This window comes from Aedes albopictus, chromosome 3 (genome assembly GCF_035046485.1).
Source record: "Aedes albopictus strain Foshan chromosome 3, AalbF5, whole genome shotgun sequence".
Classification (NCBI taxonomy): domain Eukaryota; kingdom Metazoa; phylum Arthropoda; class Insecta; order Diptera; family Culicidae; genus Aedes; species Aedes albopictus.
The window spans coordinates 423,864,281-423,879,269 of NC_085138.1; the positions used below are offsets into that span (position 1 = coordinate 423,864,281).

Here is a 14,989-nt window from a genome sequence, read left to right on the forward strand (position 1 = left end):
CTGAAAATCGATTTTGGTGCGTCGTCGGTTGCTGTAGGCCACAGTAAGCCGCTGAGAAAAAACAGCAAGCGTGAGGTTATTTCTACGGTAGAGCCCCGAAGTTTGAAAAAGGCGTCCACGGGAAATGAGAACTGGAGGAGAACGGCGAGGTATACGGTCTGCATCCGTTCAAAGGAGAGGCTCATCAAACAGGAATTGTGAGGAGTGCCACAGAACGTTCAAATCAAATCGCAGAAGGGGAATGTTGTTGAAGTTCGACGTCCTGAAGACATCGTACCAGACGACAGCGTAGAGTGAATTCGGATAGAACTGGAGCGTTCGTAATAGGTGATACAGTCTACGCCAGAGATTACCGTGACCCGAAGAAGCCTGCTTGGGTTCGAGCAACTGTGGTGAGGAAGCTTGGAGCTGCTCTGTACGAATGCGATGCCGTGGGTTCAAAACGCATTAAACGTCGAAGCCATCAACTGTTGGAGTATTCCTACGAGTCAACGAATCTTTGATTAAATTTTCTTTCCAAAAAGTGCTCGCTTGTTTCTCTACGATGTGGAATTCGATACAGTAGACGTTCGATAACTGCAACATGTTTACGTTTCACTTAGCGAACAAAATTCGATAACTGCAACGTCAGATTGGCGTCAACAACCCATCAATTGACGTAAAATGATCGTAAAATTCATTCGACTGTTCATTCGGGCTAACCTGGCACACCGTTTTGACGGAAAGCGGTTGCGGTTGTTGCACTTACCGGACTTGCAGTTAGAAAGCATTGCAGTTAAACCGTTTGCACCGACCGAACGTCTACTGTACGAAAAATTGAAAAAAGTGCACTTTGCCTACACGCTAAGGTCAGTTTACCTTTTTTCCAAAAAGTGCACATTCGCAAATATGCGTAAATGATACTCAAATATAGGTAAAAAAGACTCAAATATGGGTAATGTGTAACTAATTGTAACCCAAATATGGGTATATATTACCCATAAATGCGAATGTGCACTTTTGCAAAATATGAGTTTTATTTACCCATATTTGCGTAAAGTTTACGCAAATTTGAGTAAAATTTACCCATATTTTAGAAAAATAGGTAAACTGACCTTAGCGTGTATGTGCGAAATGGCAATTTTTGGCGGAGTCACGTTTTTCGTAGGGTTCTCATTCCTGCCACCAGATGCGGAGGGATTGTTGTTAGCTTCCGTCAGATTTGCCTATACATTTTGAACAGTGACTTGGACTTAGCTAGGGACTTGAAACGTAAAAAAACGCAGTAGGCAAGACAAAGTTTGCCGGGACAGCTAGTTACCCACAGCGTACGGAAAACGAAAAATGTTGGTAACAAAGGTGCTCCGCAACAAACGCATGTCAGGCGATGAGAGCAATAAAACAAACATCGCTGGCCGTGCGTGTAACGATATTCCGGCTTTTCTGCTGAAATTTTTGACTCACGTCATCGAATTTATAAACATTTGGACTAATTAAGGCTCTTGCAAACCTCAGAATCGAGTTTCACTTGTAAAACAATGCGAACATCACGAAGTAAATAGAACGAGACAAATATTCCTACCGTTTTTGTTGTGAACAAACTCGGGAGCGATTTTGTCATTATCTGCTAACGAAAAAACAAAGAGTTGTTGCCGTGCCTTCTTTGTTGCCTATTTTTCGCTTGTGGGCGCATATTCTGTGTACACTGGTTACCCATTAATGTGAATGTGCACTTTTCCAAAATATAACTTTAATTTACCCATATTTGCGCAAAGTTTACACAAATTTCAGCAAAATTTACCCATATTTTAGAAAAATATGTAAACTGATCTTTGCGTGTTCGTCCCCGATGGATCCGCAAATCTGCTGATCTCCACTCAGAAATAAAAGTATACACGGAATTACTATTATTTATGCATTTTGTATCCGCATCTCTCTCACTCTCTTTCTGTTTTCATGCTATCTGGTGCTTCGTCTGGGTTGACGAAACACTTCTCTTCAACCCAGGCTAAGCTGCAGATAGCATGAAAACTGAAAGAGAGTGAGAGAGATGCGGATACAAAATGCATAAATAATAGTAATCCCGTGTATACTTTTATTTCTGAGTGGATCGTTTTGCTAATTGTTTGGCCGATGAGGAACACCACTTTTAAAATTCAAATATTTCACAATGTCATCCTTTGTTCTCTCTTTTCAATCCGCCGTCACTTTGCTAACTGTTTTGTTTTGATTCCCGTTCTTCCCTTTAAATCGCACGTCAGCTGCTGGCCTATCAGCGGATGTAGCGAACGCGAACGGAAAACCGTGATTTTCCGACTTGCATGAATAAAAACGTATTTTTCCCTAGTAAAATTATGCTCTAGTGTTTGAAGTGATTGTGATCTGCTGGTCCTGAAGTATGAGAATATGGTAAGTTTGTAATGATTCCCAATCAAAGTTCCTTTTGATTGAGTTTGGAACTTTCCTTCCAGCATCGCTTCGGATTTCTTCTACCCCAACATGGGCGGAGTGGAGGAGCACATCTTCAATCTGTCGCAGTGTTTGCTGTCCCGGGGCCACAAGGTGGTCATCATGACGCACTCGTATGGCGACCGGAAGGGCATCCGCTACATGACCAACGGGCTCAAGGTGTACTACATTCCGATCAAGGTGTTCTACAATCAGGTCATCCTGCCGACCATGATCTGTAACATTCCGCTGCTGCGATACATCCTGGTGCGGGAGCAGATCGAAATCGTGCACGGTCATTCGGCGTTCAGTACGCTGGCACACGAGGCGATGAACGTGGGCCAGCTGCTCGGGTTGAGGGTAAGAGTATTTTGAATTTTTTGGGAACGATTAGTTTTAACTGGGACTTTCGATTTTCAGTCAGTATTCACCGACCACAGCTTGTTCGGTTTTGCGGATTTGTCCGCTGTGGTGACCAACAAGTTTCTGGAGATCTCACTTGCGAACTGCAATCACTGTATTTGTGTTTCTCACACGGGTATGTGCTCTATATTAGCAGAAGAATTGACATTAATGTTTTATTCCAATTCTGCAGGTAAAGAAAACACAGTGCTCCGCGCCAAAGTGCACCAGGATAAGGTTTCGGTGATCCCGAATGCCGTTGACACAGCGCACTTCACCCCTAACCCATGCCACCGCCCGTCGGATCCGGATCGTATAAACGTGGTGGTGGTTTCACGACTAGTCTATCGCAAGGGGGTTGACCTGCTGGCAGGAATTTTACCAAAGCTCAAAAACTGTCCCAATATCCACTTCATTGTGGGTGGGGACGGGCCCAAGCGGGCATTGCTCGAGGAAATTCGGGAGAAGAATAACATGCAGGACCGAGTTACGATGCTGGGTGCGTTGGAACACAGCCAGGTGAGGGATGTCCTCACGCAGGGGCATATTTTCCTGAACACCTCGCTGACGGAGGCCTACTGCATGGCGATAGTCGAGGCGGCATCCTGCGGGATGCAAGTGGTTTCAACGCGGGTGGGTGGCATTCCGGAAGTACTGCCGGACAGTCTCATAATTCTGACGGAGCCCACGGTGGAATCGGTGTACCGTGGACTGATGGTAGCTATTAGGCGGGAGGCCGAAAAGAAGCAGATTGGGTGCATGTATATGAACGGTAGTATGGATGGGTCGGTGGGGGCATGCCGAGAATTAAGGAGAAGCGGTGTAGCGGTTTGCCCATTCGAGAGGAACAACTTGGTAGCAAATTTGTACAACTGGGACAACGTGACGAGCCGAACAGAGAAGGTTTACCGGAAAGTGCTGCAGGAAAAGGAATCAACACTCGGGCAAATGATGATCAAGTAAGTTTAAATGTTCCTCTACTGATTTAATTATTTGGGCATTTCTGTCATCAGATCTGATGAAAACTATGTGAATAGTTTTAAAGGAATACGTTTAACTTTCACGAAGACATTACGGCCTCCCAAGGGTTTCCCGTACCATTAATCGATATTGTAATGAGTCTATGTTCCCTCCCAGTTATAAATATTCTGAACGTTTTCGACCAGAAATTTATACTTAATAGGCTTAATAGGTTTTGACCCCACATGTTTTAAGAGAGGGGAGGGATTTTCATTAGAATTTTCTGAAAATTCAAATCATTCGAAGTTTTTCGATCCTCATTTTATAACATGGCTGAGCCACTGCTCCTCACAAGTTCCTACCTACCTCATACTTCAATGAGACAGTCAATGACAAGACTGCCAGTTAAGAGACCGAGTCAGCTATACCTAAAGATAGGCAGCCCCTTCAAATCGATGTTGGCAGTGAGGCTCCCCAGTAAGGTAGTCTTCTGTAACCCTTCAACTACCAAGAAAAGCAAAAATGACTAATGCCAAAGGAGGGTTAAGGACGATGATTGGAAAATTTGGTCTTGTCTTGGAACGTGAGAACTTTGAATGAACCTTGGGCTCTTGGCTCGTGAATTGCAGAATATTGGCAAGAAACCAGGAGAAACGCTGCCCAAGGACATTGCGAATTCCGAGTGGTGGGTCCCTACGCCAACACTTTATTCAAGTACCGCATCAACTACAATGGCGGCAATGAGGAAGAACGTGGAGTTGGCTTCATAGTTACAGGGAGGCAGATGAATCGAGTTGTGGGGTGGAAACCAATAATAGATCGAATTTGTATTCTGAGAATGTGGGGCAAATTCTTCAATAAAACCGGTCATTTATCCTATTTGTAACCGTGCCAGGAATTCAATGCTTCGTTATCTCAGGATGTAACTACGTGTACCGTCGAACCTGCTTTCAGCGCTGGTAGTTTGCTTGTTGCTTTGTCCTAATGGTATTTGGTCTTTCGCTGGGCTTCATGGCCGAGCGGTTAGCGGCGTCAGTCGTTTAAGTGTCTCGTAAGCCTCGGAGTGTGGGTTCGATTCCCGCTCCAGTCAGGGAAAATTTTTCGTCAAACGGAAAATTCTCCACTGGGCTACTGGGTGTTACATGTGTTGTCCGTTGTCTAATGTTAGTATTGTTCAGTCTGTAGAGGCCGCAAGGTGGAAGACGGTGTTATCATCGATACTGTTGCGTACATTCTGAACAGGTTTCGGCATCAAATTCTCCAAAGACGTTAGTAAACTACAGCCAGAATAGGCTGGCTGCAGGACTAAACCAGATTTTGTTTGGTATGTTCCGCCAGTGTAACAGCGCATACCAAAAATCAACGCACCAAATTCTTCCGTCTTTTTCAGCAATTTTTTTTTCAATTTTGACCGCCGCCTCAGGTTTTCAATTGGCTTACTGGTGATAGGGGCTGACATGGAATGCTGAAACTCCCATTCAGTAGCAAACAGTCTCCATTCCTTGTTGACGAAATTAGTGCCATTGGTGATTACCAGCTGTGCCTTCCAACAAGTTTTTCTTGCAGACGGTGGTGGTGATGGTACTTTTGGAGACAGGCATGCCACTTGTCAGATGGTCAACTTCGACAAAGTCTGAATAGTGTTCAAAGGTGACTAAAAACTTACTTTTCTTTCTATGGTAGTCCGCAACAAACACGTCCATAGACACGAGTTGAAACCTACCAGCGTTGAAAAAACTGTAAGTCATACCTACTTTCCTTCATCATAGAATTATTGTGAAACTAATGCTTATTTCAGTTTGAAGCCTATTCCGCAATATAAATGCAAACAGAACGATTTCGCTTTTCATTCAACTCCTACCTCCCTCAACAATCCTCGTGTTTTTTACACAACATGTTCGGCAAATAGTCAGGTCTCTCCTTTGAACAACTGCGTAAACGAAATGATTGTTGGATAATGCCTCACGACCACGCCAATCTCTTATGAACTGATAAACAATAAAAACAAAATATGACGATCATTCTATTGTTGAAAGTATTGAAAGTAAGAGAGAACGCAGTAGCAAAGCGTTTAGCAAAATTATAAATGAAAAAATATACAATTTTGTACTACAGTTCACAATCTAGACCTAGTGAACAAATGACTGACAAAAATCTGTGAGAAAGTAAATTACAAAAGACATACGTTAAACATTTAAAAACATCTGCTCGATTGCATCTTGCATGCAACAGACAGTTGGAAATAATGGAAATATAAGGCATTGACTCATGCATTCCGAGCCGTATTGTGGATAGTGCGATGGTTCCTTTGTGCTAGTGCCAGAATATCGTAAAATCGATTACATCTCTCTCTTTCTTCTTGGCGTAACGTCCTCATTGGGACAAAGCCTGCTTCTCAGCTCAGCAGTGTCTATGAGAACTTCCACAGTTATTAACTGAGAGCTTCCTCTGCCAATGACCATTTTGCATGCGTATATCGTGTGGCAGGCACGAAGATACTCTATGCCCAAGGAAGTCAAGGAAATTTCCTTTACGAAACGATCCTGGCCCGACCGGGAATCGAACCCGTCACCCTCAGCATGGTCATGCTGAATACCCGTGCGTTTACCGCCTCGGCTATATGGGCCCTGAAGATATTACAAATTTCAATATACGCCATAGATCACTTCACTTTGCATTGCGAAAGCCTACGGATTGAACTCAAGTTGCTTTCTGAAGCTCATGTGAATGCTTAGGATAAAAAAAAGTTTACACCTATCGTGCCTTAAAACCTTTTCCAAGCATGAGAATATGATCATAACTTGAAAATGTTTTGGAAACCTTTAAAAAGTTAAAGGGTTAATTACACTAGTTTACAGCATTTTTGAACTCGGTAAGCTGATGATCATTTTTAGTGTAATATCATGCCCTGAGTTCAAACACGTCAAGAAAAAAATAAAGTAGAGCGGAAATTTTTCTTTCCATACAAGGTTGTCGATTGAAATCGATTTTTGTTCTATTTTTAAGTAAAGTTGCTCCTTTCATACATCTCTATTTCCGCAACCAATACTCCGATTGAGCTGAATTTTTTTTCTATAACTGGCTAACATCTAATGTTTCAAATGTACGTTAAAAAAGATTTTTCCAATTTAATTTTTTCGTAGAGAAAAAAATACAAATCTTCACTATTTTTTAGAAATTATGCTCAAATTTAAGGAGATTACCCGGATAGAAGAAAATAACTAACGAAGATCAAATTTTGCCATTAAAAATGAATAGCTGAATGGCAAAATTTGTTATTGGTTTGTTGGGAATAAGAGCTAAAAGAACAAAAATAATAACTGACTTTGTAACCGGTAACTCAATAAAAACTAATTTTGTCCTTATAAGAACAAACCAAGGACAAAATATTTCAAAATGAAGAATGACTGAATAAGTTATTATCGAGTTATTGAGAACAAAGTAAGAACAAAATAAGTTATTTCAATAAGATCATCATAATAGTAAATATTGTTCTTATGATTGGAAAGAACTGTATTGTAAGTTCTGAAATGTTTTGTCCTTGGTTTGATATTATAATAACAAAATAAGTTATTATTTACTATTTTCTAGAACTAAGTGAGTTATTATTTTTTGTTCTTTTAGCTCTTATTCCAAAAAAACCAAAAACAAAATTTGCTCTTCATCAATATTCTAATTAAAATAAAATATATACTAAAAAACTCATTAATAACAAAACAAGTTCTGATTGGTGTTATTTTACTTAGGATGCTCAGAATAACTTATTTTGCCATGATTGCATTTTAGAAAAACACTTCGAAATCAGTTCCGCAGCATGTGCATTTATTAAAGCTTGAAACCTGACTGACTATCGCTTCGCTCAGCGGAAGTTGAAATCACCTACACCTCATCTGCAAGAAATTTAGATTCTATTTATAATAAAAAAGACAGTTTGACACATGGTTTGGCGTTTCTCTTTGCTATAAACGGTATCGGTATAAGCTAAATGCTATAGTCGGCCAACCTGACGCTAGTCGTCCTCGACCTAGAACCCTTGAAATATCTCATCCTCATCGAATCCTAAGAACTCTTCATTTTCGGAATCAACCTCTGATACACTGGGATCAATCTCTTCAGATAAATCTAGGTCCTTATTAACGACTGAAGGCTTCCATTTGCTCATCGTGTTGGGTCCCAAGATTCCCTGAAATGGCCTTTGTGAGATCTGCATACCTGGAATACCTGTAACTACATAGCGGTCGTTGTCGAGACATTCTTTCACCATGTACGGTCCCCTGTTCTTCGGCTGCAACTTAAAGTTGACACCAGGAACTGGATTGTTTTTCAGCATGACGAAGTCCCCTTGTTTAAACGTGGTATTTGTACGCACTTTTGCATCGAAATATTTCTTGTTTGTGTCCTGCACTTTAACAGACTTTTTAGATGCTGCTTCTCTTATTTGTTCCAATCCCCTGTCGTTATTCGATTCCACATGCAACTCACCCAGAATACTTGTCTCTTGGCCCCTACGCTGATTCACTACGAACAAAACCATACTTGGTGTATTGTCAACTGATCGACAGAAAGTGTTATTTAAATAAAATTCAACTTCGTTCAAATAGTTATCCCAATTTTGTTCGTCCCCCTCTTGTCGAATTTTAGACAACACTGGTGCAATGACCCGATTGAACCGTTCAATAGCTCCGTTTGCCTGTGGATTAGCGGTACCAGTCAAAACGTGCTTAACGCTACGCGAATCAACGAAATATCGAAACTCATCACTTGTGAAGCATGTTCCCCTGTCGGACACAATCCTACGTGGCACAGAATACTGAACGAAATAGTTTTCCAGACATTTTATTGCCTCCTTGGACCCAGTACTTTTTGTAGCATATAGTTTGATGAACCTCGTAAATGCATCTACTACGGCAAAAAATATGCTTGTTTCTTCTAGGTGTTACCTGGAGAGGGCCCATGTGATCGACGTGTATTGTGTCAAATGGTTCTACTCCTTTGCCGATGTTTTTTAAGTAATTCTCGTGTTTAGTCTGCTTTTTAGTAAAAATTATGCACTTGATGCAACTTTCCACATGTTTCTTAGCCTTTTCGCTCATTTTTGGAAACCAGTATTGACGTCTGAGGTATTCCAACATTTTGGTGTTACCAAAGTGACCCATTTTCTCGTGTGCTTCAAACAGGAGGCTGGACTCCATTTCATCAGGTACATAGAAAAGTAATTTTGGTCCGTCTTTTCTATACACCAGGCCATCCCTTAGCTCAAACAGTTTATGTTCTTGCTTCTCCAGATCAGTACGAATCTTCTCTATGTTACTATCTCGAAGCTGACAGGCAATCAACGCTGTTGACAATGAATCACACTCTTCCACAACTCCCACCATGTAACATCTACTCAAGGCATCTACATGATGCATCTTATGGCTTTCACGATGCTTCATAGTGAAATTGTAATTCGACAGAAATAGAGACCACCTCGCAATTTTGGGGTTGATATCCTTTTTGTTGAGTGTTTGCACCAGAGAATTGCAATCAGTGATAAGATCGAAACTTGGGAGACCATACAAATAAACGTGGAACCTCTGCAAACAGTAAACCACCGCCAGAGTTTCTAGCTCGAAACTATGAAGTCTGGATTCAGCATCAGATGCCCTTTTACTGAAGTACATAACAGGGTGCATGTTCCCATCAACTCCCTCTTGCATAAGGATGCCACCAAAGCCCAATGCACTGGCATCAGTATGCAACTCGGTTTTCGCAGACGGTGAATAGATGGCAAGCACTGGTTGACAAACAAGTTTATCCTTCAATTTTTGGAATGACTTCAAGCAGGCCTCATCAAAACAGAAGGTGTTTTGTCTTACAAGTTCATAGAGTGGATGTGCAATAGAAGAAAAGCTTTGAATAAATTTTCGGAAATATGAAGTCAAGCCAATGAACCTTTGCACCTCCACGACACTCCTTGGTACTGGAAAATCCTCAAGCGCTTGTACATGACGTTTACTTGGACTCACACCGTGCTGGTCAACTTCGTACCCCAAATACGACACGTTGGTCTTGAGAATCTCACATTTCGAAATTTGCAGCTCCAGTTTATTTTCGTTCATTATCGACAAAACTTCCCGAAGGATCTGGATGTGTTCCTCAATTGTAGCTGTAGCAATCATTACGTCGTCCATGTACACCACAATTTTGCCATCACGAATAAGATCTTTGAACACCAAATTGATGAAACGCATAAAAACCGCAGGAGAGTTACACAACCCGAACGGAACACGCGTGAACTCAAATTGCCCCATATGGGTGACGAAAGAAGTATAATGTGTACAGTTTTCGTCAATAGGAATATGGAAAAATCCACTTTTGAGGTCGAGAGTTGAGAAGTATTTCTTCCCTTGTAGCTTGTCGATGTGGTCTTCTATCACCGGCATAGGGAACCTGTCTTTTACGATTAACTTGTTCAAGGAACGAAAATTTCTTCTTTTTCACTAACAAAATCCGACTCGCGTATGGTGATGAACTCTCTTTTATGATTCCTTTTGATAAGAGATCCGTGACGATTTTTTCAACATCCGAACGCTCACTGTATGATAACCTCCGAGGAGTGAAACTGAATGGTTCTTCCTTAAGCAAATCGATTTTCATTTTGAAGCACACCTTTGGATATTGTGGTCGTTGTGCATCCAAGTAGCATTCCTTCACAGCATGTTTCACTTCATCAATCACATCGGCAGCAATGTTTGCATCTCCAATGTCAAAGCAGTTTGCATCCAATCCAGCATTGTCATCAAAATCAGCGATACTCATTACTGACTTCAACCAAGCTGCTTCTTCAGCCTTTCTATTTTCGAGGGCGGACTGGGAGGACCGCTCGAGCCACATTTTACCATCATAAATCGCCTTCAGACCATTGTTGACAACAAAATCTCGACCCACGAGCAAGGGAGCCTTCATAGTGTCATCTAATACAACCCGATAGTAGCATGGAAATCGATCATCGTCTACGAATAACTCCTGTTACGGTAGCTCGCACCGATCCCATATGACTACCACGGCATTGGGGCGCCCCTCGGAGAAACGTCATAGTGACAACTGAAGTTGTCACTGTTAACTGATAGCAGTAGATGTCAAAGAATGAGAAGAGGAAGAATGATGTGATGCTCGATAGTGTATGAAGTGAACTGCATTTGTTATTTCATTAAAAAGCTTTATTTTCTTATTTTCAATAGCTAAAAATAGTAAGTGAACCTAGAATTATATGAATTCGATAAAACTAATCCTAACTACCTTTGATTAGGTGGCAATCAGCCTACGAAAAGTGGATTTTCTCTCGTCAGTGAGCATAGGTTGTAGAGTTGAGGTTATAAAAACGTGAGTTGCCTGAATTTAATGAAAATGAATTTGTAATCTTGATGAAAAATAATTATACTTTATAGCGTTCTACATCTGTTCTGTTACTCATATAAGCTTGTTGGGTTCATTGAGTGGGTGAAAAAGAGACCGATGTAAGTAAATGTACTCCTCATAGACCTTTAAGTATATGTATTAATAAAACCATGTAGCTTTTAGCTCTCACACACGTTACACACAAACGAAGGTGTTTGCTCAGGAGACTTCTCGAAACCCCACCACCCAACAACTCCCCCCTAACAGCGCCTTTGAACGATATTTCCGAATTATTGATCCCAACGTATTTTTCGGTAAAATTAACCGCCTCAATAGCTACTCCTGCATTCCTGACAACTGAAATGTGAATCAGTGTGATACACTCAGCGAAGTAAACTACCGAAATTCATCAAAATACCTTATGGAAGTTAGCCATAACTGTAAAGTATGGATGACATAAGAATACCTTATGAAAATTGAACATGCTTATTATGACCTAATTACATAAGATAAACTTATGAAAAGAGCAGAAAAATCACAAAATGATGCAGACTGGAATCGATCCATGAACGTCGAGATCACTGCGCGCTTGCCCAACCCACGTGGCTATCGACGCTTGAGAATATCGTGTTGCTAAATGTGTATAAAAGCCAAACTATGAGTCGATTTTGCATCATAGACCGACCTTATGAAAATCGTTCTAGCCGTTATGAATTGTTTAAAGACCATTTCATAAGTTAGACGTTATGATAATCTTAGATTCATTTGCCTGAGTGTAGGTGAGCCTGTGTCTATCAACCCTACTGTTCGTATCTCGATATTATTTACAACGATTTTAAACTCGCTTTGGTCCCTACCTTCATCGATTACAGCAACACCAATCTCTTTGGATGGCCCAGCGAGCGGGCCTTGCACCATCGGTTGGCGTGCAGCCGCTCCCGTATCGGCTTTCCTTGTATTGACTGCCGCACGCAGCCGACAATCTCGAGCGAAAAGTCCTCTGTTGTTGCAGTAGTTGCATCGGATGTCCCCTTCCGCCACGCGCCAATCCAGCGGCTTCCTCTCGGTAGCTTCATCTTCCATTGTAGCTGCTTCGTATCGCTTGATAAAGTTGATGAGGTCCTGACAGTCTTCGAAATATTCTCCTTTCAATCGTGTCTGCATAGCTGTGTTGTTCAATCCACGTACGATGTATGTCACAATTGCAGTGGTTGACAATTTCGCCGGCTTGGCTATCTCCATCATACGGTACACGTACACTTCGTATTGCATTTCCTTCGGTCGAACAAACTTCTGCATCTCGAAATGAATTTTTGCTTCATTAACGTGGTTAGGAAATGCGTTTGCCAAGGCAACCTTCAAATCGTCCCAGCTCCAGATGTCTCCGCGGTGCGCGTCATACCAAACCTTCGCCGTTCCTTCCAGTCGGCTGATTGCATACGTCATTGTTGCCAGACCAGACCAAGTGTACATGTTCTGGAAGTTTTCCAGTCTTCCAATCCATTCCTCGCAGTCGCCCCGTCCATCATATGGTGCAATCAAAGCCTTGATGAGATCCATGTTCAGCAAAACTTCTGGTTGCCGTCGTCGTATAACCTCATTCTGCAGCGATTCCAAATCTTCGTCCGCAATATCATCCTCGTCCTTTACCGATCCTTCCACCTTCGTTGTCAAAGGAGTTTGACTAATAGATTTCCGATTCCTTCGTCCCATTTTAACTTTTTTGTCGATCCCACTTCTGAATCTTTAGAAAAACACTTCGAGTTCAGTTCCGCAGCATGTGCATTTATTAACGCTTGAAACCTGACTGACTATCGCTTCGCTCAGCGGAAGTTGAAATCACCTACACCTCATCTGCAAGAAATTTAGATTCTATTTATAATAAACAGTTTGACACATGATTTGGCGTTTCTCTTTGCTATAAACGGTATCGGTATAAGCTAAATGCTATAGCATATTTTGTTATTATTCAGTTATTTATTGTTATGCAATAATAACTCAGAAATAACAAAATTTGCAAGGTAAAATTGTTTTGTTCTTAGTGAGATATTTGGTGTTATCCATAAATAACATAGGAATGATAAAATGAGATATGATAGCAAAATTTGTTATTATTTTGTCCTTGGTTTGTTCTTCGCCTCTACCCGGGTAGCCTATATAATCATCAAAATATTTGAATTTCCCACAATTTCTTTTTCTCGTATCATTTTCAGCTGCCTGCGCAGTGGCGTTTGGCCGTACCTACTAGTCATTTCGCTGTGCCACCTGATACTCCGCTTCCTGGACTGGTTCGTACCGCGCAAATACATCGACCGGTGCCCGCTGGACAATCCCTTCTGGGAGGGCACCGTCGCCAGCCGTAGCCGCCAATCGCTGAACGACGTCCGAGTGCACGTGCATCCCATTCCTGGTGCCAGTTCCGCTGGTCCTAACGGTGGTAAGTCCAACTCGTCTTTCAATAACAACAACGCCCATCGTCATTCCTCCAAACGCCACAAACAGCCGGTGGCTTCGAGTTCCTGACGACTGACGTTGCTGGGTTCCTCCCTGCTGGCGGAGGAAGAGTTTTGAGGTGTGTGTTTTAGGTATTACAATTGTGCAAAGAGAATTTAAAAACCGAGCTCATTCATATTGGGAAATAAAACAAAAGAGTCTTTTTTCTGTGTAGTATAACGACATGTTTTATATTTTTGTATATAGGTAGCTTTTTAAAAAACTTTCCAAAAATTTTATTGAATACGAAACAATACAAAACGACATTTTCTATTGGTTCTTTTTTCTGCATCCGAAATTTTCTATTTACATACTCGAATATTGCTTCGTTTGCGTTATTGCTCATTTCTTGTTCGAGGTTTTGGGAAGACTTTCATCAAATTAAAATCTCGTTTTTTCTATAAAACATTCTACAAAGTATAAATCAATAAATTATTCAACAATTATTTTCCTCCTCGTTCTGCTTTGAGAGAGGGTTGTGATGTGTTAAAAAGCTTTCATTTCGATTAGTCTTCGGCATTAAAAAGAAAACACAATTCTCTTGCAAGGAAACTTTCAAAACATAACTAAACTATTCGAGGCACTCTACAATTTCTCTATAGACCTAAAACTGATTCTCAGGCACACTAGCGCGTTCGCACCTTACTCACGTAGCAACGTAAAACCCTATATGTACAGCGGTTAATTTCATTATACACAATACAAAATGCCCTGACTTCGGCCCGCGGCCTTAGGCAATCTCCTCCACGTAGGTCGCGGGGAAAATGCCCACCTGGCCTCGGAGCGCCCCAAGCCACCAGCCGTCCTCCTGCTTGATGTGGATATCCAGGATGTCCCCGGGCTGCAGTTCCAGTTCATCGTAAAGCTTTGGTGTGTAGTTGAACAGCGCCCGGCAGCGACCGACGACCACCGACGCTCCGGTTCCCATTGGTCCGCTACCGTTGGTGTTGGGAGCAGCACCATCATCCACAGTGGCATCGGTGGTGCTACCGTTGTTGCTGTGCGAGTGGTGCAGGTGGTGGCCATTGCTGGTGTGGTGGCCGTTCTCGAGTCCACTGGCCACACTTCTATCCTCTTCCTCGTCCTGGGAGGAGAATTCGTCTGGAAAAGATAGAAAAATAAGTTAGTTTTTCTATTCTAGAGGCGAAGAGTACTATCAGAGAAATCCTTTAGGTAATTAAGGACAAACGTCTTGAAATCCCGCTTCAACAGTGCATCAGAACTTCAGACGCACAAATCTCAAGAAACAAGCTCCAAACAACAGTGCATTCTATTATTCTGTTCTTGCTCACTTGTAATGAGCTTAAAATAAGAAGAGCCGGTGCGT

The 14,989-nt window shown here is 41.7% G+C and overlaps 2 protein-coding genes across 2 annotated transcripts in view; one reads left to right on the forward strand and one right to left on the reverse strand.

Annotated features, from left to right (window-relative positions):
• The first annotated feature begins 2,218 nt into the window (after positions 1-2,218).
• On the forward strand, positions 2,219-13,928 carry LOC109410665 (phosphatidylinositol N-acetylglucosaminyltransferase subunit A). The gene is made up of 5 exons (XM_019684203.3): positions 2,219-2,388; positions 2,451-2,787; positions 2,848-2,965; positions 3,023-3,788; positions 13,383-13,928. Exons 1-5 carry the CDS (start codon positions 2,378-2,380, stop codon positions 13,690-13,692), a joined length of 1,542 nt encoding a protein of 513 aa, XP_019539748.2. The 5' UTR covers positions 2,219-2,377; the 3' UTR covers positions 13,693-13,928.
• The window catches only part of LOC109410664 (uncharacterized), a 113,937-nt gene continuing 112,769 nt past the window's right edge, over positions 13,822-14,989 (reverse strand). Inside the window, exon 8 of the mRNA XM_029875796.2 lies at positions 13,822-14,763. Coding sequence (XP_029731656.1) covers positions 14,393-14,763 — 371 coding nt within the window. The 3' untranslated portion in view covers positions 13,822-14,392. The remainder of the gene's footprint in view (positions 14,764-14,989) is intronic.